Here is a 27,867-nt window from a genome sequence, read left to right on the forward strand (position 1 = left end):
TATATTAAAAAACCCAAACACTCAGACCAAATAATTCAGTGTCATACTTATTTTACTGAAGTTAGAGAAAGACAGCAGCACTAACAATAGCATTTAAATTATTCTAATTTTTAAAATATTTAAGCTATTTTTGTTTCTGTGCCACTCAGTTTTTCTTACCCACTCGATTCTATCTACATAAAACTTCTTTCTTCTTGGCCATACATGATTATTTACTTCCTAAAGCAATAAATCATTTTCATGTGGTGCCAACAACTAACAATCTTACTATTCAGAAAAATCTCCCTCCCCTTAGGAATTTTCAGCTACGGAGAATATACAAATATGCTTTTTCCCCATTGCCTGTCACAGACTACTCAAAATAAATTTGGAGTCTTAGGATGACAACAGAATCCAAGTTAAAAACCACTGTTTTAAAAGCTTGGATTTTTGTTTTTGTTAGTACTTCTTTCTTTTCTGTTAGGAGAATTTATCTGGATTAGCTGATGGTGTGTGCAGCCTTTGTGTCATAGTAAAAAACATTCACTGCTTTTTCCACCATTGTGATAAAACTCATTAACAAGCATTGGATGTCCTCAGACCCATCAATTGTGTGATATGGTTTTGGTTTTTTTGTAAACAAATAAAAGTATTTCTTCACGTGCCATGAAGAATACAAGAAAACTGGGCAAAAACTAATATGCCCTTATTACTTTTGCTCAATGCATTTACACTTCCATCTTGTAAATACTCAGACATAAGAACAGAGGTATGCCTGTGTGCAGGGTAAGTCGCTAAAATCACATACATAAATGTCAGATAAGGGCTTAAACTGTCGGTAAAGTACTTAATTTGCATAATTTGAATTGAGGAGAAGAGTAGTAGTGACAGTACCTGGCAGATTAAATGTAAGAATAGATTCACAAAGGAAAGGGTCTCCTTTTCCAAAATATTTGAAGCCATGAGCAGTCTAGTATGTTCCAAATTGAAAGCATTCATTTTTTTACAGACTTTTTATGAACCTTAGGAATGAAAATTAATTTGGACAAGTTGAAAGAGAAACTCAACTCCATGACTAACATGGGAATTACCCTAATCCTCTCTTCAACTCAATCATGGAATTTTAACAAGGTTTTTCTAGAAACCCTTGAGATCTCCTAGCTTGAACATTAACTTATGTCCACTATTTTCATACTAGTTAAAACACATAAATGCAATCTGAGGCTGAATTAGGAGATCAACTTTTTGAGTTCTAAATCACTTGTTTGAATCTTAGCCAGAAATTGCAGCTTGCTGGCTTTTGCATGATATACATGAAAAAAAGTTGACGATCTCAGCAGCAGCATGAACTCTGAATTTCCAGCCATGCCTGCTTAACGCTAGATTATTTCTGTGTGGGGAAAAAAAATTTTAAAAAAGGTGTTCTCTTGGGCCTATGCTACAGATTAAGGATTCCCTGAGGAGTCATTCACGTTTGGAAGCAACAAGTTTGTCCTCTGCTCTACCAAACAAATGCGTCTCACCATAAAGAGATGTGGTGCAGAGATTATACCTCAAAAGGTACTACTCACCCCTGCTCTCTTATCTCTTTATCACCATACCCAGAAGTAGGGAACTATGAGCCATAGGAAACTTTTGGTTTTAAGTAAATGAGGGAAGGCCACTGCTTGATTCTAATCTGTTCAAGGCTGGAAGATTCAATAAAATTATGTTGGTGAGAGCAATTTTTCAGCCAGTGTTACTAATCCTGCCAAGTAAATTTAAAGGCAGCAGTAGAACCATAAGAAGCATCAGCCAGAGCTCAGATCTGGTAACTTTCCAGATATGCTGCAGAACCTTTAGTTTTTTCAGGCCTTTAGGGATGGATGGGTTGAAGGATGTGAGGGGCCAGGCTCATTTAGGTGACAGGTAATTATTCTCATCAGACAGCTGGTCTATGGAGTCGTTTATAATGTGTGCTTTGCATTCTGTAAAACACTTGTAGAAGTGAATAAATGCTCAAATACAGCCATTAGCAAATGCTAATATTTTTCCTACCTATCAGAAAATACAAACAGGAATCTGTTACTCAGGGAAAGTTACTGCTTCATAAGCAAATCCAAGCATTTCTCCTTAGAATTGCTAAAAAGACCGAACACATGCTCCGTCAGGTGCAAAATTGGGAAATTTGTCCTTGTTACAGGATATAAACATCAGCTGCGCCCTTCTTGCTTACTTTCCCTCAGGCTTTGGTTAAATCTTAATCCAGAAACTCATGACCAGCCGTAGTTTCCTCCTCTCATTGTTCTTCACAACTCTTAGGATCGGTACAATTGCACGGGCTACAACTTTAAAGAGGGAGCGGGAAGGGAGGGAGGTGGCGGCGGGGGGGCGGCTGTTTTGCTAGTTGAGGCCGCCTCTGCTCGGCTGAGTCTCGTTTGGTGTTTAAGCCTTGCAGGTGGTGTCTGGCTCGCCCGGTGCCCGGGCTCTGCTCTGCCCCGCGGAGGCGGCGGGCGGCGCGGCTGCGGCTCCGGCTGCAGGCACAGGCGGGCGCGCATCACCCCCGCGGCTCCGGGGCCTTCTCTCCCTCTGCCCTGCCTTGGGTGCGCAGCTGCATCGCAGCTCACGAGTGACCGCTGTTTTCAATTCCCAGGCTAACGAAATCGGCATCGTAAAAGCACGTACTTACCCCGCCTTTACCCGACAAAAATACAAAGGCAAATCCACTGTTTCCTTTCAAAACATTGAGCATGACAGTTTGCATTATTTTCTAAAGGAGGGGGGGATGTTGGGAAGAGTATTTTTCTTGCAAATTCGGGTGTAAAGATGCTTTAAAATAAATAATGCACCATTTTGAATGAACGCTTCATGAGATTGCTCAGGGGCCAATACCTGCGAATCCTCCCCTTACTATGTCCCAGGATGAAAGCTCTGAAGCATAGACACAAAACAACTTTGCCGAGGGTGGGCGAGCGAAAATCCGTGCCAGTTCGGCAAGTGACCCAGCACTTGGTACTTGCTTCTGTAACAGCAGCACTCCCCAGCTCCGTTCTGCACGCTGATATTTTTGGACCCGCGGACTGCCAAGATTTTGAAAACATTTGCTAATAAAATTTAGCAGGTAGTTTAGAAAAAGAAACACGGACTGAGCGGGACGGAAGGTCGCTAAAGGAAAAAAAAAATTAAAAAAAAAAAAGAGGAAAGCTAGGCAGTAACAGCTGAGCGGAACTTGCCAAGCCGCCAGCACCGGGCGGCGGGCAGGGCCGTCCCACGGCCCCCGGGCTGGGCACCAGCGGCGCCCCCGCAGCTTCTCGCTGCACCGACTGTGCCCCACCGAGCACGGCGGGGACAGGTCCTTACTTCCCCAGAAAGTTCTCGCCCCCCAGACCATTGCAGTACACCAAGTGTGTGGGTTGGAATTTATTTCGTTCCACCGCCCTTTAGCTCTTGGCGTGGCAGGGTCAACAGGCGCTAGCGCCTACCCCGGTGCCCCCAGCGCCCGCTCTCCGGGGACCGAGGAGGGGCAGCACTATTCGCAGGCACAGCGGCGAATTTCCCCGGCGCTCACTGAGCCGTGCCGTTCCCATTGGCCGTGCGGCCGGCAGGGAGGCGGAGAGGGAGCTACAGCAGCAGACAAGCAGGCAGGCACCGGGCGACCGCGTAGACAGGCGCACGGCAGGCAGAGGCTGCTGGGGTATTGTTATCATTGTGCTTCGGCGGAGGACTTTGCCTGCAGGGGGAGGAGTGGAGGGAGGAGAAGAAAGAGGGAGAGAGAAAGTGCGGGGCGAGCATGCAGCAGGGCTGGGGCCGGCGAAGCGGCGGTGCTGGCGTGCCTGGGTTGAGGCGCTGAGAGGAGCCGCCTGCCCGAGCTCGCTGGGGGGCACCGGCGGGAGGAGCGAGGCGGGCACGATCCAGGCGTGGGGAAGGCTGCCAGCCGAAGGGAGCCGCCGCCGCACCGGCCTCGCAGCAGCAGCAGCGATTACTTCTTTCTTATCTCCCAGCCTTTTGTTCGCCCATCCTCCTCCTCCTCTTCCCTGCCCACCCTCTGCACCGCGGAGGGGGCTCGGCCGAGAGACAAGCAGGCTGACCCAGAGCTGAGTTTCACCCATCCTCCGCCCCCCGCTCTCTCTCCCTCTGCTGCATCGCTGCCCATGAGCTAGAGCGGCAGCCGGCTCCGGCAGGCGGGGGCAGACGCCGACCGCAGCTCCCGGCAGCTGCCGCTGCCCGACCCTCCCCGCCGCTCCCCTCGCCCCGCTCCGCGGGCTCCAGCCGCGCTCCGGAACTGCTGGGGGCCGCCCTGCCGCCGCCCCTTCTCGCCTCCATGTGCCGGGTAGCGGGAGCGCCGCCGCGGATCCTGCCGCCGCTGGCGCTGATGCTGCTGGCGGCCCTACAGCAGGTAAGCACCGCCGGCGGGGAGCGGGCCGGGCTGCGGCTCTTTGTTCCCCTGCGGGCGGTGATGCCCAGGGAAGGCGGGGGAGCCGGGGGGAGAAGGGGGGGGCGGGGGAAAGAGCAGGCAGGCTGGCTGCGCTTCGTGGTGGGGGTCTCGGGTGGGGGCAGTAGGGGAAAGCGGCCCCGCCGCCGGGGTGCCCCGGGGTGGCTCGTGGCCGCTCGTGCAGAGCCACCTGCTCGGGGCAGCCCCGCCACCGGGCTCCGCGCCGCAGGGAGCGAGAGGGAGGGGGGAGCCCCTGCTCGGGGCCGGCTGAGAGGGAGAGAGTGGTCCCGAGACGCGAGAGGTGATGGGGGCACCGATCCCCCCTCATTCCCGAGAGAGCAGGTGCCGCGGGACGTGGTGGGGAGCTGGCCGGTACCCGCGCGCCTGGTAGGAGCACGGGAACTCGGCCCCGCCGCCAGCGCGGGGGACAAACTACCGGAGTGGGGGACGGAGCGAACATTCCCCCCTCCTTCCCGCGTGATGAAGGGTGGGCTGTGGTGCCAGAGAGGTGTGGGGCAGAAAGCAGCCCCCGCGCCTCGGCTACCCCCGGCTCCCTCGCCCGCTAATCCCTTCCCCGGGAAGAATTTAATCAGCCTCCGCCTGGGCGCTGGGCTTCCCCACCCCCTGCCGCTAACGGGAATTTCCACTGGGACGGGCTCGGGCCCCGAAGTGTTTAATTTATTATTACGAAAGTCCTGCTGCTGCCTGCCCCGGCGGCCTTGCCGGGGCGCTCCGGGCGGGTGACTGACGGGGTCCCGGGCAGGTGGTCGTGGGGCAGCGCCGGGCACCGCCAGCCGCAGTGTGCTCCTAGTGGGGTGCAGAAAGTAGAGGTCTGGGGCGAGATGGGAGTGACCGGGAGGATTTGGGGAGGATGGGGAGACAACAAAATGGATCCTGTTGGGGCAGCAGGGGCAGTGCCCGCGGGGTGATGGCTGGGCTCCCCTCCGGCGGCGAGGAGCGTGCGGAGCGGGAGCGGAGCCGGGGCACCCGGTGGGTTCCCCGTTCGTTTTGTGCTCGCTGAGCTCGTATCCGGCGCGGCGCCGGGGGTGGAGAGGGCGGTAAGTCCGAGGGACAGATGGCGCAGATCATCGCCTCTTAATGGTATTTACGACTGGGGCATTTCTGTCGGGCCGTGGGAGCGGGTTGAGGCGAGGCCGGCGGCGGGGCCGGGGTGCCGGGGCGGGCAGGGCGCCCTCCCGCCGCGTCCGCAGCGGCTGGCGCAGCCACTGTCCATGGTGCGGTCCCGCTGCCTCCGCTGCACCGGGGGCGGGAGGAGCCCGCCCGGCCTCCCGTCTCCTCTGCGCTTCTCCGTCTCTGTGACGCTCCTGTCCCCTCACGGGGTCCCCCGACAGTTGAGTCCTTCACACAGTTTCTGAGGCGCTCTCAGGGGCTGATGACTTGCACCAGGCGAGCGAGGTGCTGAAACGCTGCTCCACGGCAGCCGGGGATTTTCCCTTGAGTCCTAGGAGGACGCGCGGCAGGGTGGCTGGCGTGGCACGGGAGTGTCCGGCTGAGCATGAGCGGCTGCATGTGATGGCAAGACACCCTGTTCAGAAACTTGTGTGTGCCACTTACCGGCTGTTGTTGTGTTGGTTTTTTCGTGTGGGTTTTTTTTTTTTTTTTTTTTAAGTCCTTATGTGCTGTTTACTGTATGTGCTTTCAGTTCTATTTAGTCTTCCTATCTCAATAAATCTTTAAAGCACAAAATCTGCAGTAAGCTTTTATTCCATCTTTTTTTTTTTTTTTTTTTTTTCTCCTTACCCAAGGCAGGTTTGAAATTGAAGCGCAGGCTATGAATTAAGGACAGGAACTAGCCGTATTGCTTTTATGTATCATTCAGTGTCACTGGCACGTTATGGTTGGGGAATCCAATTTCCCCCTTGTTTGGGTATCCATTAAATCAGGTTAGGGTTGATTTTTAATAGTGTGTTACAAAATTGGAACTTGAGTATGAAATCAGATTTATAGACCTGTGTCTGTACAACACTTTCATTTTAAGAGCTCTTTTTTCCTCCCCCCTTCTTCCATCATGCATACTGCAAGAGCCTTCAGCAGCTAGGTGCACTGCTAACTTTTTTCCCCTATGTCACACCTACTGCTTTTGGTTTGTAGGAGGTTATTTGTATTGAGTTCTTCTGAGATGTTGAACCTTTTCACTCAGTTTTTCCTCTCTGCAAAACAGCATCTATCCACCTTTATTTTCTAGAGTTATTAATCCATTTATTTGTTAGTGGTGTAAACAACCTGGCATTATGGAATACTTGAAATAATTGTAACTGGAGCCAGATTTTAAGGGCAGATCTGTGGATGTTGTTTATGTACAGGAAATACGACTTAAGAGTTTTGGCAGTGTATAACCTGCACAAGAAAGAAGAGAAGGAAAACTGCACTCTGTTTTGCTGGTTAGTATATCAGTATGAGTCTGGGAGTATTACATGAAAAAAATCCTGACAGAAGGTAGGATGAAAGGAGTGAGTCTCGTTTTTCTGGCTAAATCAACAATTCCAATGCAACAAAGGAATGGGAAAGCCTGTATGAATTTACAGGAATGAAACTATTATTAGAAGTAAACTGGAATGCAAATTAGAAATAAAGTGCTCAAAAAGGGAATATATTTCTTTACATATAAGCTGATTGAATAACTACGTGGATGTTGTCTTTTCTAAATCAAAGGCAAGTAAACAATAAAGCAGTTTTTGGAGCCTTTTGAGCTTAGGTGACTGGTTTGAATTTGAATTATGATGACAGAGGACGTAAGTTATTACCCTCTGCAGGCAATTTTGGTATTATTCCAGGTCTTAGCGAATGTATCCAGGTGATAAAGCTACTAACCTAAATGACACTCCTGTTAAGCTGCCTCAGCTGAGAATCCAGCAATGGCATTTCTTGCCAGCTCTACCCCTCTAGTAATTACCCCCAGCAGTAAAAGTCTCTGGCAGAATTGGGGTGAGGAATAATAACGTAGTTTTGTGTAGAAACAAGCAAGATCCCCTCTTATGGGTACATCTTCTGTGTCTCACAATATACCTGTGTCTTAGATTTATTTTTTTTATCTGTTTAAGCATGAGTTTTACAGTGTCTCTGATAAATGACTCCATTAACAGACACCAACACCATTAACTCCTTTCAAAGTACACTGAATGTAGTGAATTTAATGCATTTTGTAACACGTTCATAAGCCTCTGACCAGAGTAGTTATGTGGAGTATCTCAGGCTTTTTCTATGTAGATTTTCATGTTCTGGTTTACTTTTGTCTTCAAAGATTCCATTGGAAAAGTTAAATGTGGCAGGGTGTTTCAGCAGAGAGCTCTCCAATCCTTCTCTGTCTGGTCTAAGTAATAGTGATACCACTGACACATCCTCAAAATTCAGATAATTGCAGAACTGACTTTCCTTGGATATTAAGCTGAATATATTACCTAAATATATATTTTTTAAATATTTCTTTAAAAACTCCTTTTTGCATCTATTACAGATAAGGTTGTGTAATTCAGTGTGTTTTTTGAATTTTTAAGTCATTGGTTGACAGAACAGGAGATAAGCAGAATTTTTTTAATACACAAAATTATCTGGGCAGATACTGTAGCAAGTTCATGTACCAGAAGGCATATATTCTTATGTTGTTGATCTATGTATTTTTAAGAAATGTTTTTTTAATAAATTAATAAATAGAGAGCCTTCTACTGCTCTCTCTCTTCCTGGGTAGTACTGCTACCTAGGCATGCAGCTCAGTGTGCTGGAAAGATTGATGTGTAGTTTTGATACCAGCTTTTAAAATATTGCCCAAAATGATCATATTTCTGAACTATATCTAGTTAAGAGTGTGTAATTCAAAAACTTCTGTTATTTTCCTTTCTGTTTCTAGAAGTTGAAGGACCTCCCAGAAACATCATTGGAAGAACCCTGTCATGTTCTATCTTACTTGTTTTCTTTGATGCTTTTATATCAATAATGTAATTTATTACTTCTTTTAATAACTGAGCACTAACACATGAGACAGCTTAGTTGTGACAGAATTGCATGTTTATATTTAAAAATAGCTTGAGGAAGCTGTGAGTAAAGTTATTTTTACTCAATACAGACAGTATTGTGTAAGGGACTTGTCATGTGGTAAGGAAGAGGAATTTTTGAATGGCTTTTCCTGCTGAACAAAATAATTTACCAGTTAAACTCTCTTTCTGTTTCTCACTGGTTTTGTAAGTGCTTTTTTAGGGTAACAAAAAAGTTCAGAAAGCTTGCAATAGTTTCAGTAGTTACCAGCATTCCCATTAGGATAAGAGCACAACTTATTTTAAACAATGTACACACACAAAGCACAAGTCTATTCCCAAAGGCTGTGCAATCTCTAGTGTTCCCTGGAAATTTTATTCTAAATTCTTGTTATAAAGGGTAAGAAGAAGAGTAGCCTGTGTGCTTTTGTTAACCTAGTAGCACCAGTTGTGCGTAAGGTTCAGTGAGACAGATCACAGAATAAGCTGATGATCCGATAAGCATCATCAAGTCCAGCTCCTGGCCATGCACAGCACCATCCCCAGGTCTCACCATGTGCCTGAGAGCATTATCCAGTCTTTGGGTGGAGAGTAGTAAAGGCAAAAAGAATACTTGACATCCTTTGCAGGAGCAGTGGTAAAGCACTTCTCACCTGCCAGTGACTGAGACTCGCTCGTTGGCCAATAGTGCCATACAGTGAGGTGAATTCTGAGAGAAAAGAAACATACATTATTGCAGGATGAATTTAAGGAAGATCTGTATTTTCCTCAAGATCATTTGTAGTTTATGAGTGAGCTGAGAGGGACCTTTTTCACCTGGGTGTTGGACCATGTTGCTGTTCACCTTGAGAGGTGTATAATCCGTGTATGCATGATTCATCATTTGATTTGATCCTGCACTTCTTGCTGAAAGATCATGGGAGCTCTGTCTGATAAAGAAGGGAAATTAGGCTATTTTTAAATGCCTTATGAAAACAGATACAGTATCAGCAGCTTCCAGGATGGAAGGTGATTCGTTGCCAAATCTTTTCAGCATTTCACTTAAAGTATTTGGTTTTAGTCAGTATTCGTATATTTAATTAAATACCATGTTTCCAAAAAGTGTGTTTATCCTCTCCTCTAGGCACTCCTTGACATATTTAAGAAATATGTTTTTACCAACAAACTTCTCTAGGGACTCTCTCATTCCTTATAATTAGCATATAATTATCACCCAGCAGCTGAAGACATAGTTAAAATTTTGTGATTCCCCCCCAAAGAGGCCTTGCAAGGCCTCCCCCAAAGGTCAGAAAAATGCAGCATCCTCCTGTATGGAATAGCAACAGCTTTATGGGCTGAGATGTTCAGTGTGAGTAATACAATGGCTGTTACCAAATCAGAGAGATGTAGAGAAATTAGAATGTGTGCTCAAATACAGGATATATTTTTTAAAAAGTTATTATTAAAACAATTATTAAAACTTACACATAAAGAAATTTTAAGATATCCTTCTCTGAGCTGTGGCTCACCTGAAGACCCATGTGTTGTGGAAGATGCAGCCACCCCAATGTTCTCCTAGTTAAGGGAGGGGGAAAGTCCAAACTTGGATCATGGGTTTGAGCTATATGGGGTATACTAAATAATTGTCTCAATTTTTAGTAGAGAAAATTAATATTGTCTCCCATTGAGGGTTAAAAGGATAGGCTGTGAACATGGTTTGTAAAGCTGGGGGATGAACAGATGCAGAGCAGGGCTTGGTGGTGCTGGTGGATGAGAGGCTGGACATGACCAGAGACTTTTTACATGGGCATGTAGAGATGGGATAAGTAAGAATGGCTATAAACTGAAAAACAGTAGGTTGAGATAGTTTCTCTTCACTGGGAGGGTGGTAAGACAGTGGAACCAGTTGTCCAGAGAAGTTGTAGATGCCCCATCCCTGGAAGTGTTCAAGGCCAGGCTGGACAGGGCTTTGAGCAAGTCCCACTGGTTTAGTGGAAGGTGTCCCTGCCCATGGGCAGGAAGGGTGGAACTAGATAACTTAAATGGACCCTTCCAACTCAAGGCGCTGTATGGTTCTATGAACCTTTGGTGGTTTAAGGCAAGTTACTCTAAACTGGATAGTAGCATAAAAGTTGTAGATTCTCTTAATTGGGGAAGGTGCTTGAGAGCTATACGTGTTGGTTTAAGAAATTGGATTTTCTGGTCTAAAATCTTGTGGTTCATGAGGTAGAACACTAATGAGAAGTGAAGCCCTTTCTGCTGTAACTGAATGACCTCTGGGAGGATGTGGCCTGGCACCCACTTTGGAAGCTTTTGGCTTCCAGAACAATTTGAATGAAAGGCACTTTTCTTTTTCTCTGGTTGCACTCTATGGTTGAAAACAAATTGTACTTGACTACTTTTGCTGAAGTACTGAGTACTGTGAGAGCATAAACTGTTGGCAGCTTTGTTTGCAGCAAGTTGGGGATTTAAGAGAGTTGCTGAACGTTTTGAATTCTAGTATCTAAAGCTTTTTGGAGAGGTTTCTATCATCCAGGGTGTCTTTCTTATGCTTTATGACAGTAAGTAGAAACTCGTTGCTGAATAATACCACCTCGTACATCATATCCCATTGTGTCAGATAATGTCTGTACACAAAACTAAAAATGGACAGAACAATCTCAAGAGTTTCTGGAGTCCTCTAGAACCTACATTGCAAGTGAGTATTGGGTATCATCCTGGTTTTCAGGTTAATGAAGAAACACCCAACTTTAAACACAGTCGCAAATGTTTCTGTGATCTTTGCTTAAGTTGAATATTACTGTGGTAGTTGTAAATGAATGTTGGTTATTAAGGAGGAAGAGCTCAAATACCCTGTTCTTGCTTCATCATACATATAATTATATCAGACATTGTTTTGAACTTCACACAATAATGTCCTGTGAATTGGCTAGACTTGGCAATTGGTAACTGTACTGTGTTCGGGTATACTGTGTAGTATGATATTTTCTTTGATACATACCCTATACCCCACTTGGTTTCTCATTTTACTACCTAGGCTTCTTTTCCTATGGAACTAAGTTACAATGATTATAAAATAAAACAGTCTTTCAAAAACAACTTGCCTTGCATTTTGGTACAATTTTTGTTAAGAAATCTTGTGTAGTAGTACATGTCAATGCAAAGTAGAAGAGACTTGGATATTTCAGATTGATAGCTACTACTGAACTCCTGTATGCTGTATGGCATATGCAGAGGAGGTGGTGAGATTACATTTTGAAATACATGTTTCTTTAAATGGATATTTCCAGATATTTGGAATTTTAAAAGTGTCTACTTTTTAAAAACAATGGGAATTGGTTATGAGTCCAGATCTGTCAGTACTTGTGAAGAAATTCTGTCTGGCTTGATTCTTGTTTCAGTTAGAAGCTTTTCAAAACTTTGAGGCCTGTGTTGTTGGAAGACTTTTACTGGTGGTATTTAGAAAAAGATGTAAATGCAAATCCCTTAGATTTATACAGTTGAGATTGTAAGTAGATTGTTAATGGTATTTTTGGTTTTGGGGTTTTTTATTGGGTTTTTTTGTTTGTTTTGTTTTGTTTTTTAAATTAAGCTGGAATACAGCTTTGGAATTAAACCACAGATTTCATATCTAGAGATGAAACTAACAGAGGAGCAGGATGTCAAAACTGCAGGCTTAACTGCCTAACTATATCAAAATGGTGAATTCTTTTAATTGATTGAATAACAGTTTTGACAGAAGACTTAATTTACATCATGTTGCTTCATAAAAGCCGTTTTCCTGTTGCATTTGTATCTGAGATCTACAGTACTGAGTTTATATGCATGATCTGATACCATGTGTGACTATCTCTTTAGCATCTGGAGATGGTAATGCTTATCACTCATTTAGCTGTTAAAAATGGCTAAACAAGTCATAAAGGATGAGGAAAGCAGAATCGTTTTTTAGAAGTAATTTTATTTTGCTGTCGCAGAGTCTTTTAGTACCTGAGAGGAAAATTTTCCAAGTGCTGAACTTGTTTAAAGCTTTGTGACTCGACTGAGCAGGTTTTATGTGGGTACAAGCTAAGGTAATTGCTTTCAGTCTTAAAAAGTTGGGTTTTTTAAAAGTAGTGTCCTTCTGCAGATGAATGTACAAGTAATCTTAACTTAAATTTGAAAGTTTCTTGGGAATTGTACTAATCACAGAAAATCCAGTAAATTATAATAATGTGTCCCATAATCTTCACTAGTTTTTGCCTTTTGCCCCAGATAAGGGGATAAAAATATTTCAGCATCCTTCTTTTCTTAGAGTTAAAATGGTTTAAGTCTTGCAGTACTCTTAGGCTGAACTTGATGTGACCCAGTATATCTGAAGTTGCAACTTCTACTTAATTCAGAATGCTTAACACAGGGCGATTAAGAATTGCTGAAAATTTGAATTCGCCCTTCCCTTGTGTTTTTATTCTTAAACAATCTTTACAAAGGGCTGTTTTTGGAGAGCAGAGTACAGTCTTTTGTTTCTGGATAAAATTGATGGCTGCAAATAAAAGAATAAAGAAGGCTCTCTATTCATGTTCTCCAGCCTTTGTTTCAGTGAGCATTGTTTCAGTTTATAAGAGCTGTTTAGTACATATAGATTACTGGAAAGGCTGAAAGATTCCCAAACACATCAGTGCAGTCTTGCTAAAAATCCAGCTATTTCCTCAGCTGCCCAGCCAGTACCTTTTTGTTTCAAAGATACCATGGAAGACTTTTATTTCCTTTACCACCACATTGCTTTGAAGTCATCTCTTGTGCAGTAGTTTAAACGAGTCTTTCTATTTTTCTTTCAAATTATGGAAACCTTATCAAACCTGGGATTTGAGTTCTAAAGCTGAGGAAACTGGGTGGTTGAAATTCTAGTTATTTTTGATTTGCCATCTTTATAACTTAACTCAATATGTAAATAGATTGTTGGCACATAGCTACACATCCTGGTTCCAGTTTTGTAGGGAACATCGTTCTGTGGTAGGTAAACTGTTGCGATATTTGCTTTCTCTTTAGGGTCTCCATATAAACATACTGAACTATATAAGTTTAAGTTAACCTGAAACTTGATAATTACGAGTTCTCTTACTGAGTACATACTTGGATAGTGCATTAACTTGCAAGTTAGTAAATTTTAAATTTTTTTTGGTTTTGCCAGTGTCAGTGTTGAGCTGCACAGTTAGGATGCTGTTGATGTAAATGCAATGCAATGGGTTACAAATGCCTCCTTGTATTAGTGATAAAACTGTTCCAACAGGGGTTGACACGCTGAGTTTGGCCATGTTTGTCAGTGGAGTGATTACACTTCCACCTAGTCCCGTTTCCCTGAGGAAACCCCTGTCGTTTGAAGTGCTTCTGTCCCACCTCTGCTTTAATGCTCTCTTTCCCTGGGGTTACTAGGGTGAATGGGTGTAACACCATCATCTCCTCTTTCTCCCTCCCTTTTTTATTTTTTCCTGTAGGGCTTTCTTTGCAAGACACAGAGATGCTTACGTGGCCTTGAGTAGGTCTGCTTGATGGAAGCCCATCTGGAAAGCAAACAGTAAAATCTAATTTAAGTCTTGATCAGATTTAAGTATGATATAATCACACATTGCTTGTGCTTTCAAGGCCATATACCACATCTGGGCATGCACATGGATAGGCCTTTGTTTGGCATGTAGAGGTGTGAGATTGTGAGAGGCTATTTGAGATTGTGCAAGGCCTGTCATGATTTCTTGGCTGTATCTCCACCCAGGCTGCAATGGGAGCTGACCTCTCTGCTGTGTACAGTGTGAAAGGGGTTTGCCAACGTATGGTCATGTAGCCACATGTAAGGTGGGCCATTGTCTTGTGCAGTACTAAAGTGAGACAAAACCAATCCACTGAAAAGAAATCTTAGACCTTTGTCACAGAAAATGTTTGGTTTGGTTTTGGTTTTTTGTCCAAATAGGCTACAAGCTGTCCTGGAAAATAGCTTTGCTACCAAAAGTATCTTCTGAACATGGAAGACTACAGAACAAACAAGTTTCCAAATGCTGTATTACATTTCTTAATGGAATGGCATTTATGAAGCTCTTTTAAGAATGATTTGAGGGTAAACTTTTTTAATAAGTGAGAGAACAAGCAGTTTCAGTGGCTCAGCTCTTCCATTGTGCAGATTTAATGAGCTGCTCTCCTTTTAACTTAATGTCTCTTTGAAATAATAGATTGCATTGGAAACATTTGGCTTTATTATGGTATCTGTTTGAACGCTAACACAAATATAAGTTCTGTTAAGTTACTGCAAATGTAACATTTTGTCTTAGTTTACTTGTTCTGGTGCAGCCTCACATAGAAATACTCTAAATAAACCATTTTACACCAGTGGTTGAAATGATCCCTTTCAAACAATCTGGCTGTGAAAAAGTTGGGAAATGTTTTGTGCAACATTTATTTCCAGAGGAAGGAATGTTTTTGTTCCCTTTATGATTCCCCTTCAGTCTAGATGTCTGGTTTAGTGGAAATGTTCAGTTGTCAGAAGAATCAAGATGGTGTATTATTTAGATCTTACCAGACAAGTGGGATTTGTTCCTTCCATTCCAGTTATCAGAAAGATTAACCCTTTGCCCTCACGGTCCTAATTGCAGTCATTCAGAAACAAAGATTCTGCTTGTACAAGACAGCAGCAAAATGTAGTATGTGCCAACTGGAATGTTTCTCTGGTGAATGTGGGTTGCAAGTATTACACAGATTTTGTCTTGTGTTTCAGGCACCGATAAAAGCAACCTGTGAAGATTTGTCATGCAAGACTGGATTTCCTGAAGATGTTCACAGTGCAGTAGTGTCAAGGAGTGTACATGGAGGACAGCCTCTTCTCAATGGTACTGTTAGAAAACATATTTTGAACTTTTTTTTTCTTCTAGTCGTAACCATAAGTTACTCTGGAGCATTTTTATCCTTAAATAGGACACAAACTCTTTCAGGAGAGACCCTCAGCTGCTCTGTGATTATTTCTTGATCACTATCGTAGGACTTGGAAAATCAGTTGGCATTAGTGGCAGCACATGCACCTCTGACTGTAATTTGAAAACGCTAAGTGTCGCAAAACTTCCCATTATTATCCTCTAATTCTCGGCACAGCATTCACACTGATGTTTCTTACTACCATTGACAGTGTGTATGCCATTAGTCTATACTTACAGCCCATGTATGTTATGAGGAGGAAAAGAAAATTTCGTTTCTGCTTTACCTCTCATGGAAGAACTGCAGTTATGCCCAGTGCTAGTGCTTGTGTTAGTGCAGAGATAGTTCCCTTACTGCTTTTTCTGGCAATCTGAGGAGAGACACCTATGGGAAGCAAGTAGTGGGACAGGCAGCAACACGAGAGTGGTTGTCTGTGAGCCCCTGGTCAGTGACTGCTGAGCAGGCTCTGTAAGGAGGTGTGCCAGGAGAGGACAGTGCCAGGGCTGTCTCAGGGACAGTGCACTGCTCTCTCACCCTGGCACCTACTTGCCTCCAAATGGCACAGTGCCCAGGCTGGGGATGACCTGCTCGGTGAGCACAAGCCCTTTCCTCTGCCAGGGATGCCCTGCAGTCAGTACACCTGCCCAGGTTTGTCCAGTTTGGGAATTCAGTTCACTGTTCTTTTTGTGTCTCTATTTTGCAGGGATAGAGTAGGACACAGAAGCAGATGCTCTGAATGTATCCTAGATTTTCCAGCCTGTTAAGTTTCAGTATACAAGCTTGCAGAAGTAGAATGTTTTTTAAAAATCGGCATTAATTTGTCTGTTTTCTGAACCGCTAACATAATTTTTTTAATCTAATTTGGAAATTATGGAACTAAGAACATCAGTTTTAGACGGTTTCAAATACAGCTTAAATAAGGACTAATTTAATTTAATTTGTTGTTTCTTTCACATATAAATTTGGCTACATAGTTCAAGACATTTAAATGAAAAAAATTCTAATGAGTCTGCAAAACAAATGAAGTAAAAGCTGTACTCTTGATTTTATGTGCTGTATGTTGCAGTCTCTCGTTAATTATATTTTACAGACCTGTTTTGTGCTTTCTTAGAAGTAGAATGGAAACTTGAATGCAGGATTAATTGATTAGCTTTAGTATATTTAAACTTGAGTTATTAAAGCTTTCTCTATTCAGTTTCAAGAAAGTGTATTCTACCAGCACAGACTTTCGATTTATTAAAAGATGGCTTAGAAATTTATGTATTGAAGTAAATGTTCTGCCAATTGAGAGAATAATAAAGAGGAAAGAGAATATTCCTCACTTTTCCACCAAATGGGAGTAAATAGATGGATCTCCTATATACTCCTGTAATAGGCATCAGTATGTGATGAACGTGGGCAGGGGGCAGAAACAGGGATGCAGAGCACAGCAGCCAAATGCTTTCCAAAGGTGCCTCCTTGAAACCACCAAATGTTTGTTAAAGATTAACTGTCATACCATCAGTTCCTCTTGAAATGGAGATCACACAAGTTTTGAGATCTACCCTGTTCTGTGGAAGTTCTCGTTACTCTGTATGGACTCAAGGCTGTTTCTGCAGTTTTTCCCTTTTCCCATGGGTTAGGAACCACAGTAGACTGGGCACTAATTGTCTGTTGTCGTTGCTCATGCAAACCTGATGATAATGTCTAATCAGCTTTAACTGAGTCTGAACTAGTAACATAGGATGACGAACTGACTTCCTGTCTCATTATTCATCCCAGTCCCACAGTCCCTTCCTTTGCTTCTCAGAAGTGAGTGAAGCATGACTGTTGGTTTGTCCTTGAATGGTATTAAAATGCATAACATTTTAGGGAAGTAGGAATTGGAAACACTGTATGAGACAAACAGTATGTATCACATCATATCAGCTGGTTGAAAAATGACCTGGGGGAGTCTTTTTCCTACTACCGTTTCCTCAACTGAATTACTGCAGTGGTTAATTCTTTTGAAAATTTTGACATGCTTAAAAGCATATAATTTGCTGGTTACACATAAACATACAGTCCATCATTGCATAGCTTTGACTTAAATTTAATTACACTGTCATTTTGAAATACTATTGTTGTCAAAAGCCTATTTTCTGGTTATTAAACTAGATTCAGATGATGCTGGAAGTTAAGTATAGTTGCATGACATTTGCTTCGTAGGGATAATCATGTGCCTGATTCTGATCTCGGCTGCCTCGCCTATCTAAATGCATGGAATTATTTAAGTTGGAAAAGACCTCTAAAACCATAAAGTCAATCCATTAATCCAGCACTGCCAAGTTTGCCACTAAACCACGTCCCTAAGCACTACATCTGCATGTCCTTTAAATACCTCCTGAGATGATGACTCCCAACAGTTTCCTGGGCAGCTTGTTCAAATGCTTGCTGACCCTTTTGCTGAAGAAATTCTTCCTGATATCCAGTCTAAACCTCCCTGATGGATGGTGATGCCATTTTTTCTTGTCCTATCACTTGTTTCTCGAAGAAATGACCAACCCCCACCTCATTACAACCTGCTTTCAGGTAGTTGTACAGAACAATAAGGTCATACAATTGGCCTTGGCTCACAGATCCTCTGTTTTACCTTCCTGCCCTCCAGCAGATCAGCATTCCTGCCCAGCTGAGGTGCACTTAATCCTCTCATCCCAATCATTGATAAAGATATTAAACAGGACTGGCCCCAGCAGTGAGCCCTGGGGAACACCACTGGCGGCCAGCTGCCAGCTGGATGCAACTCTGTTCACCACCACTTCCTGGGCCTGGCTGGCTGGACAATTTTTGGGTTTTTACCCAGTGAGCACTGCACCTATCCAAGCTGTGAGCAGCCAGTTTCTCCAGAAGAATAGTGTGGTGATCGGTGTCTGAGGCTTTTTTAAAGCATCGGTGGACAGCATCTACAGCCTTCCACTCATCCACTCAGTGGGTCACACTGTCATAACAGGAGATCAGGCCAGTCGAGCAGCACCTGGCTTTCATGAACTCAGGCTGACTGGGCCTGATCTCCTGGTTGTCCTGTTTGTGCTGCATGGTGGTACTCAAGGTGATCTGCTCCATGTCCTTCCCCAGTCCCTAAGTCAGGCTGACAGTCCTGTAGCTCCGCAGGCCCTCCTTCCAGCTTTTTGTAGCTGTGCATCCAATTTATTCACCTCTGATCAACTGTGACCTCCCTGGTCATCCAGGACTGCTGATAAATGATGGAAAGTGGCTCGCTGTGCACTTCTGCCAGTTCATTCAGTACTTTTGTGTGGATCCCATCTGGCTCCATAGAGTTGTGTGTGTCTAAGTGATGCAGCAAGTCACTGAAAATTTCCTGGAGGATTTTACTCTGCTCCCTGTTCCAGTCTTCTAGCTCAGGGGCAGGGTACCCAGAGAACAACTGGATTTTATTACTGGACTGCAGCAAAGAAGGCACCAAGTACCTCAACCTTTTCCTCATTCTTTGTCCCTGTGTTTCTACTCATATTTGATAAAGGAGGGAGGTTCTTCTTAGCCCTCCTTTTTCCTAGAAAGATTGCTTTTAAAAATTGTCTTTTAATATTCATCTGTCACCAGATTATGTTCTATCTGGGTTGTGATGCTTCTAGTTTTCTCCCTGTATAACCTTGCAATATCCTTGCAGATACTTAGACTAGTTTCTGTATGTTTTAGAGATGAAGGCTTTCATTTTCTTTGGTTTTCTGCATTGATACCACCAGCACAGAGGCTTTATGGAAAGCTCAGTTATCTACAGAGTAATTTGACCCTTACTTGATGCTTTCTTGACAACTTGCTTCTTAAAATAATGACCAAAAAAATGACCATATGTTTATCACCTGTCTTGTTTATTTGTTTTTGTCTAGTACACTAAGGGACAGGCTTCTCTTAAGTTCTTTGGCTTCTGTCTTACCAAAACTTAAATAAAATTAGAATTATCGTATGACTTGTTGGTCTCTGTATTCCATTTGTTACAGTAACATAGGATATCTAGCTTTTAAAACACTATTATAAGAATTTTTCCTGCACTGCACTATAGTGTATGTTTTTGAAGAGGTATTTTTTTCATCCTGTGTTCAGGTGGTACTTTTTTTTGATGGCGGATTGGACTTACTCCCATTGCATTTAAGAATAATTCATAATGGCTTTGTTAATTCACATGGCTAGGACACTATGACAGCATCTAATGATTATTTTCCTTTTGTGCATGAGGACATGAGAGGCAGCTACACATTCAGTTCTTGTCCAAGTGTTCAGTTGTCCCAGTATGTGAAAAATTGGTGGAGCAATATATATTCAGAATAACTTAAATTGGAAAAGGGAAAAAACTGCTCCACATTTATTAATGGGAGGGAGGTGGGGAGAGAAAGAGAGCTGCCCTTGTTGCCCTTGGTTTCAGGATGAGGAAATGGAAAAGATGATTCTTTTTGAGAAGTCGCAGAAGTTGGAAACTTCTCGTTTTGTAGGCTGTGACTGAGCTGTGTAGGAGGTAACCTGCACCATATAGGCTGTCCCCTATTGCCTCCTTCTGGCATAGTGTCACCAGTGCCCTATGGTCTTGTGTTCTCCTGGAGCAGACTTCCCTGGTCTTCTGTTGGAGACTCTTTGAAGCTGATACCTTACAATTTGTCTTGTACAATGTCTGGCAAGTCTGACTTCCAAGATACAATATGCTCAGGTCACTAGATACATTTAAGCTAAATGTAGTTTATTAGTCCTATAGACCTAATATTAAATTTGTTTACTATGTTTGACATGTTGTTTCACTTGATAATGGTAGCTTCATTGAAATTACAGTGATTTTTACCAAGGAACTAGGTGAGCTCAGAACTACTACCTTAATTTCTGTAAAGGGAGAAAAAAAATAATTTTCAGAAGCAGAATTAAGAGAAACTTCATTAATTGCTAAAAATTGTCTTAGTAATAAAACCATGGGATTATTTGAGCCCCTAGCTCTTTTAAAATGTAATATACTTTGAAATTCTTTAGGACTTAGATCCTCCAACGTTTAAAAACGAAAATAAGTAATATGCAAAACAGTCTCCAGTCATCAGCTAATAGAAGTTGATATCTAACCCAAATTGAGGGCACAGTATTTAAGACTGGTTTCTGTAAATAAAATGTGATTACTGTTTGGAGAGCCATAAATAAGATGTAGTATTCAGAGAAGAGGAGGTTAAGTCAGGAGGGAGTTATGTTTAATATATTAAATGCCCTTGCTTGCACTGGTTTTATCACATTTTTGTAGTTCATCCAGGGAAAAGTACTTGTGGCAGTTTGATATGTCCAGCATGTTTATCTAATCCTTGTTCTATATCCTGCAAATTTTAAGATACAAATAAAGCGTTTTCAGCTAAAATCATTCACCTCAAAAGGTTACTTGAATGGTTTGCACAATAATTTCTTAGAGATTCTTATGGTGCTAATTATTTTAGCAGTTTCTTACCTTTCAGAGATGTTATTTTAACATTGTCTGTTCTGTTACTAAATGCATGGTTTTAGTTTTCTACTAAGCAAATTCATTCCTAAACCATTCCTTCAAATGCTGTGTAGCTATAAAATATTTCTAAGGTCTTTGTGTTGCACAATGATAAAGCAAAAAAAATGTTTTGGTGTTGATCACAGAGATAAGCAGTGATTATGGGTGATTAACACTGTAGTTTCGTGAGCCATTTAAGCCACAGTAAGCATTAGCTCTGACAAAAAAGGCATGCTTATGCCTTCCCTCCTCTTTGAGCCTGGTACCAAGTGCTCATGAAACCATAAAATAAACAGGGTTAGCCAATTTATCTGGGTAAATTTTCACTCCCACTCCTTTAGACTTTTTTTCTGAATGACCTTGTAGGCTTAAACAGAGCCATGGTGTCCCTGCTGATTTCTCTCCTCCAGCAGTGAAATGCTTAGAAAATAGCATTTGTTTTGATACTTTCAAACTGAGTGGCAAATCTTGATTTTTGCATTCCCACAGACTTATTTTGTACTTTACCATTGAAAATGCCAATTGGTCTCAATCCAGGAATGTATTGTTGTGAGGAGTGTGGCCCTCAGGCATGGCCTGGTGTTTAAGAGTAACTTGCCATTTCTTCATGACGTAGGAGGCTTACGTGGACACTGTCTATCCCGGGTGAAGCTACTTGGCTTTGTTGCTAGTGTTGTTTTATTATTCTGCATATACAAATGTTTACCATCAGCAAAGAATAAAATTGCTTTTTAAAAAGTTGTAATGCTTAAAATTGAAGACAGCAGCATATCTTTTAAGGTGGATTAACTGTAGAGCCAAGGAAAGTGTTCTTAGACGACTTATATTTTCCAAGAGGGAAATAAGTCTTTGCCCAGGAAAAAAAATTTGGCCTTTTTTTTTTTCTTCTATTAAAAAAAAAAAAAAAGAAAATAGTAACCACTTTGTTTGCAGTCTCCTTGCCTTAAGCAAAAAGACAAGTTGACAAGTTCCTTCCAGGCAGACAGCCAAACAGTCTCAGATAGATGGGGTCTCTCTATGAGCAGCTGGCAAGCTGGGGAAAAATTGTTTCAATTCTTCCCAAATGTATTGTTTTCTGAAATTCTTTTCCTGTACTCTTCACTCTGCCCCCTCATGCAAAGAAAGAAGAAAGAAAAAAACAACTACAACATACCATCCCTTTCTAGTTACTCTTTAAGCCTTAGTGGGAGTGATTTTTTTTTCCAGAAGCTTCTGTTGTTAAGATATTTTCCCCCCTGAGTTATGCTTAAGATTTAGTAGGTTTAGTTTTGCCCTCTTCTTTGAGAAGCAGAATAAATTCTATTGCTGTTACATGGTGATGCTGTGCCTTGCTGTTTGATTGCATGTTACAGTTGCATTCCAGTTCTTGGTTTCTTGCCTTTTTAATCCTTTTCATCTTTTTTTCTCAAACAGTTTTCCTGTTTGTAGTCTTTCGATACCCCACAGCATCCTAAGTTCTCCAATGTCAGTTTTGAGCTTGCTATCCTGGATTGGAGGAGCTGCTTCTTTTTGCTTTCACTACGCTAGCACAGTACCTGTTTTGTGATATGAATTGTCTGTTAATGTACCAAGCTCTTAATCTATTCTTAGATACTCGTCCCCTGAAAATTAGCCCTTTCTTTTGCTGAAGCAAGAGACTGCTTTTCTTGATATGTCATTTCTTTATTCCTTTTTACCAACTACTTAAACATGGATTATATTCTAGAGTGTGTATAGCATATCTGCACCTTGCTGAACAGTAGTAATTTACCTGGTTGAATGGTGACTTCTTTTTGCTTTTTTTGTCTGACTTGTGATACCTGATTTTATTTTTGAGTATTAAACTACTGGCTATAAGTTGGTATCATCACATTTCAAGCTTGTATGTTGAATGTTACATACATATAAATGGAGAATAAGCATAAATAAGGAAATGCAGTGATGTTATAAATGTGTACAAAGGACTAACATTTCAGAAACATAATTCTGTTATCCCTTGGGGGATTGTAAAGCAGTATGTGAATCAATTTGTATATCCAGTATCAAAGAATTTATGACTTCAGTTCTAGGTAAGAAGGAATTCTAAAAAAATCTTACTGAAATGTACTGAACAAAATTTTTACTTTTCATGGAATATTTGTAATACAGGTGGAAATATATTTTATAGTAAAATCCCAAATAAACTACTCTGTTTAGTTTTCCCAAAGAAGAAACATGATTCTCCCTTACTCTTTGGAAAAGGAGCGCTGCTTCTGTTTCTCATGTAGATTCTTATAACACCATCTTGATAAAAAGAAAAATACACCTACAGAAATATTGAACAGTTGCAGTGTTCTGGGATCTTTAAATTACTGTCTTAGTTAATTAGTCCAGTTGAGATAGCAATTTCTGTCTGTAGTGCATTTACTTGGAATGCAATGAATTAATTAGTACTTATTCTGTTTTCCTATATTCAGCTGGTTACTTGTGAGGGTCTCAAATGTAGAGTCCTTTCTGTGTGCAGAAATCTGAATTACAACAGCAGAATTGTTAGCTGCCTCTGAGCATGGCTCAATGAAGGATGGCAAAGGAGATGTTTCTTTCTGCCCTCTGAAGCTGGGTCTAGCATTATAGACTTTTTAACACCATTTAGTGTAGCCTTAGTTCAATTTTAAGCTATCCCATCTGGCTTTGATTCCCAAGGGACCATTATTTTTCCTGGAATCATTGTAGTTAGAGCGTTCTTCAGTGCTGACCAATGCTCTAGGGAAGGCTGGGAGGAATGGTGGCTGAAAAGCTGTGCAGAAAACCTCCCCGATAGGCAAAGGTGCCCCTTGGTATGGGTGATTTATTTAGTTACAGAAGAAAGTTGTTGTTGCATGCAAGAGCTGCATGGAAAAAAAAATGTTTCTTTGTGTGGTACATTAGTATATGGAATACATGGAACAGAAACTCAGGTGAAGCCTTCTATGTTAGTATACATAATATAAGAAAATGGTATTTATAATTAGGAATTCAAATTGTCACTTAGGACTACAGTACATCTTCTGTTGACTTGTCATTTTTCTAACAATCTGTAAGACAAATTTACGAGAGCATCCTACTGAGCTGATATTACAGGAAATATCCTTTATTGCAAAACATATTACCATACTAAATACAGATAAGCTCCTCTAGTATTTAAACACTTAAAGACCACATTAAATCACATACTTCTGCATTGAAGACTTGGATGTCAGTCCACAAATCCCAAGTACGGTTTGAGCTGCTCTGATTTTGGTCGAATGCAGTGAGGCAGATTTATTGCTTTTGGTTGAACTTGGGACACTCAATGTGAGGGCACTTTTTTTATTCTGTAAATAATAACTTCTGGAAGAGTTCACGTCCAAGCTTTTACAACGTGTCCTAGGCTTCAGAGCCAGCCTTGCTAAACTCAGGAGAAAGAAGGAGCAGAAACAAGGTGCAAAGAAACAGGGTCAGATTTTGGATGGAAAGGAAATTTACTGGACTTGCTATTATCTTCTAATTAGACTGCAGAAGGAGCAACTGGCCTTTGGTACCCTTTAAATCTTTCCAATTTAACACAGCACAGATGGTTTTCTACTCGTTTCCATATGCCCTTGCTGGTTGATGTGTCCTCCAGAGGGTGGGGAAAATAATGTTGGGGGGTAAATGGAATGAAACACTGGAGTGCAAAATGGAGCTGAGGCTGGGGAAAAGATGGAAGCAGAAGAATCCGGGTGATGAAGGCTGATGAATGGAGGGTAGAGTTATGAACCCTGGTGTCATGCAAGGGGGAAGGGAAAGCAGAGGTTGTCCACAACCCTAGAAAGAGTAGAGAAACTTCACATTAGTTGAAAGAGGAGGCAGAAGCAACCCAAGGTAAAAAGGAAAATATCTTGGAATACTTTTAAATTTCCTCACGGCATCCAGTTTGAGATAGCCATGGGTATCTGATACCCACCCTAAAGGAAATGCTGAGGACCCAGTAGAGCTCACCAGTATGAAATAAGTGAGCATGTAGTGCTGAGAAGCTTTTCTAGGAGAAACCACTAGGCCCTCTTTACACCAAAATGACAGTGTGGTGTCCCACATCTTCCGTTTTTTGTTTTTTTTTTTTTGCAGTTTAAGTTAAAAAACGTAATTATCTGAGTATTCAGCCAAGATCAGAACATGCACAAGGAAGAGCCTTTTGAAGATAAACTGATCTTATAGCCAAGACATGAGGTTAGCTAGAGTACCTACAGCTGCACATTATGACTTGTCCACTGTTTTGGAGGAAACATTGAGTTTGTGCACTAAGGGTCCATCAGTGTCTGTGAAGTGGTATTAAAACCCACTGCTGCTTTTTGTTACAGGTGACTTGGTACCACCAATATTTTTTCCGTTTTTCTCTCCTTGTGTGTATATATGTGCAATTTAAGTGCATATAAAAACACCAGCCTTAAGTAAAGCTAGGAGAGGATATACCCAAAATATAAACCTTTCCTATTGCTAGAAATGCATTGCAATGATATGGCTGCAGGATGAGTGTGCTTGATCAGCAAGATGTATTACAAAACTGTTCCTTCTTTTTCTGGGCTCATTGTCTTCTGGGTCAGGTTAGTTGTTGATTTGCTGGGATCTGCTGTGGAAAAGGAGATAAATTAATGAGAAAAGAGGTGTGTCAGTGGTGATGAGATAAAAGGAGTTCATAACTGAATGAAACTCCACTGTGTTAGAGTCTCTGTTAGGTTTTTTCCCACCCTCTTTTCTCTCTGCAGTGCTTTCTTCCTGCTGTTTTAATATATTCAGGATTGGGTGGCTGAGGATAAGTTCCCTGCCATCCCTTGCCCTTGATGGCCGCTGCATCCCAGCACTACCCAGGCACAGTCGTGAATTGTGCCGACGGTTCTTAGCTGGGTTGCGGATGACGGTGAGCAATCCCATTAACCTGCCAGCCTGGCTGCAGATAATCCCGGAGAACCAGGGCACCCAGTGATGCCCACGGCTGCCATCCCTCACCCTGCTGGCTGCAGCTCCTGCCTGCCAGTAGGCACTGATGCTCTGGGCAGAGGAGCAGCACAGCAAGGCTCAGATGCATCTCCTCCTCCTCTGAGCTGCCTGCAGAGCTCAGAAACTGGTCCGTTTAGATTTATTTTTTCCTTCTTTTTTACCGTCTGCTGTGTTTTGGCAGACCTGTGAGTAGTGGCAAATATCATGATTGTGTCTGCTTGCCTGCAGCTCTTTCTTGTGCACTGTGCTGCCTTTTAAGAAGTAGATTTTGTTTGGTTTTGAAAGTTAATGGCATATGCCTCTCAGGTTGTAGAGAGAAGGAATTATTTAAAGCCCTCTGTGAGTTCCAGTTTAACATTCTGTTAAATAGGAAAGTCAGAATCCCTAAAAGTACAATTTATAACATAAAAGCTATCAAAATAGCAGTGCAATCTGTTAAAGTGTTTAAAAATTTGATTCGCTGCAGTTTAAAATGGGAAATAAATGTACACTAATTGTTTTGAATGAAGATGAAGATGGTGTTTGAAGCCAGTCTTTAAAGGAGTTAGTGAGATAGCACTGCAGTTAATGGTGGAGCACTATTTTCCTGTAATGGGCTAAGCAATGTTCTCTAATTAGCTTGCAAATTGATATTCAAATACAAATAAACTGGCAATCAAATACAAGCAAAACATCTATGTAAGTAGACTTTGACTTCTGCATTTAGTATACCTGTATCAAAATTATGTGTGGGTAAAGGGTAAGCTCTTAGTTGTTTTCAGTATGGAACTGTTATTAATGGTGGCTCACTGGTTACAGTAGGTCATTTTTTTTTAATTTAAGCACATGAAAAAAGGAAAAAGAAGTTCCTTTTTTTTCCCACAAGTGATTGGTTTTTAAACATTAATAACATAATACTAAGTGTGCATGAGTATTTTTCCTGTCTTCATTTCTTCTGGGTTATGTCAACTAGTTGTGCACACATGATGCATAGCTGAGTCAGTGGAAGTTACTCTGTTGAGTTTTCCTGGATTTGGATCATATTTATGTTCATTATTAAAATTATTGCTATATGGTGTAGCCATTTCATTTTCAAGCCTTGTGGCAGAAACTGGATGCATAAACTATTGGTGGTGTTTATGTTGTAAGGTTTTTGGTGGTATGTAGTACAGGTTCTTAAACTTGAATTGAATGCCTGGCACAAGTAGGTTTCTACAAAGGAGAATCATAGAATGGTTTGGGTTGGAAGGAACTTAAAAGACCATCTAGTTCCAGCCCTCCTGCCCATGAGCAGGGACATCTTCCACTGGACGAGGTAGCTCAGAGCACTATCCAAACTGGCCTTCAGCACTCCCAGAAATGGAGCACCCACAGCTTTTCTGGGCAACCTGTTCCAGTGCCTCACTGCTCTCACAGTAAAAAATTTCTTCCTACCCATACAAAAAAACTGGTACATAAGAACTCTTGTTGGGAAAGGTAGACAAAGATCACACATTTAAAATTCAGTTTTCAGGGTCTTCTTAATGTCTGCATTTTCTAATCTATAAAACATCTCTCACTCATTGATACCTCACACACTTGCTAACTACCCTCTGTAAGAATATTGTTTACTGACAGAAGTGTGAACTGTATCAGTAGGTCAAGTATGTGGTTTTATTAACCACCAAGACTCCATGCATCAGCTGTTATGGTGTTTGTTTAGCATCATCTTTTATGCTAAAAGTTCTTTGGAATGTACTTCCCTAAATCAAATTCTTGTCACGGTGCATTCATTAAATCCAATTAATGTTTGCATAGATTTAGCTTTCAATGCTGATGATTGTCTGAATTCTTCAAGGGAGAAAAACTCAAAACCAAAACAAAAAACCCCTTGCGTTAAGTGTTTTCTGTAAAGCAGTAAGTATGCATTTTATACTGTAGAAATAATACTTCAATGAAAGTCTTTCACTTTCAAATTCAGTATGGGCTTTTCTGTTCAAATAACCCCAATTTTCCCTTTATGGTGCTTTAGTGCATGTATGTGCTTTTATAAAAAATTGATCAACTTGATTCTCGGGGGATGGTTAATGGGGGAGTGTAGGTCCCTCAGAGGTCACAGGTTCAGATCAGTCTGTCATCTGCATCCAGTAGCCAGTAACTTATAACTGCTTGGTAGGTTATGCAAA

At 41.9% G+C, this 27,867-nt stretch overlaps 1 protein-coding gene and 1 long non-coding RNA gene across 4 annotated transcripts in view; both read left to right on the top strand.

The window, feature by feature from the left end:
• The first annotated feature begins 3,699 nt into the window (after window positions 1–3,699).
• The window catches only part of CDH2 (cadherin 2), a 114,674-nt gene continuing 90,506 nt past the window's right edge, over window positions 3,700–27,867 (top strand). Inside the window, exons 1-2 of one of the 3 annotated variants that reach the window (XM_068190046.1) lie at window positions 3,700–4,354; window positions 15,098–15,209. In XM_068190046.1, coding sequence (XP_068046147.1) covers window positions 4,280–4,354; window positions 15,098–15,209 — 187 coding nt within the window. In that variant the 5' untranslated portion in view covers window positions 3,700–4,279. Of the gene's footprint in view, window positions 4,355–5,473; window positions 5,492–15,097; window positions 15,210–24,410; window positions 24,469–27,867 lie in introns of those variants that run through there. The other 2 variants (XM_068190056.1, XM_068190060.1) reach the window with 2 other exon arrangements.
• Window positions 16,735–20,682, top strand: LOC137473942 (uncharacterized). The gene is made up of 2 exons (XR_010999074.1): window positions 16,735–18,797; window positions 19,173–20,682. It is a non-coding gene; the product is annotated as an uncharacterized lncRNA (long non-coding RNA).

The sequence above is a fragment of the Anomalospiza imberbis genome, chromosome 1 (assembly GCF_031753505.1).
Source record: "Anomalospiza imberbis isolate Cuckoo-Finch-1a 21T00152 chromosome 1, ASM3175350v1, whole genome shotgun sequence".
NCBI classification, from domain to species: Eukaryota; Metazoa; Chordata; class Aves; order Passeriformes; family Viduidae; genus Anomalospiza; species Anomalospiza imberbis.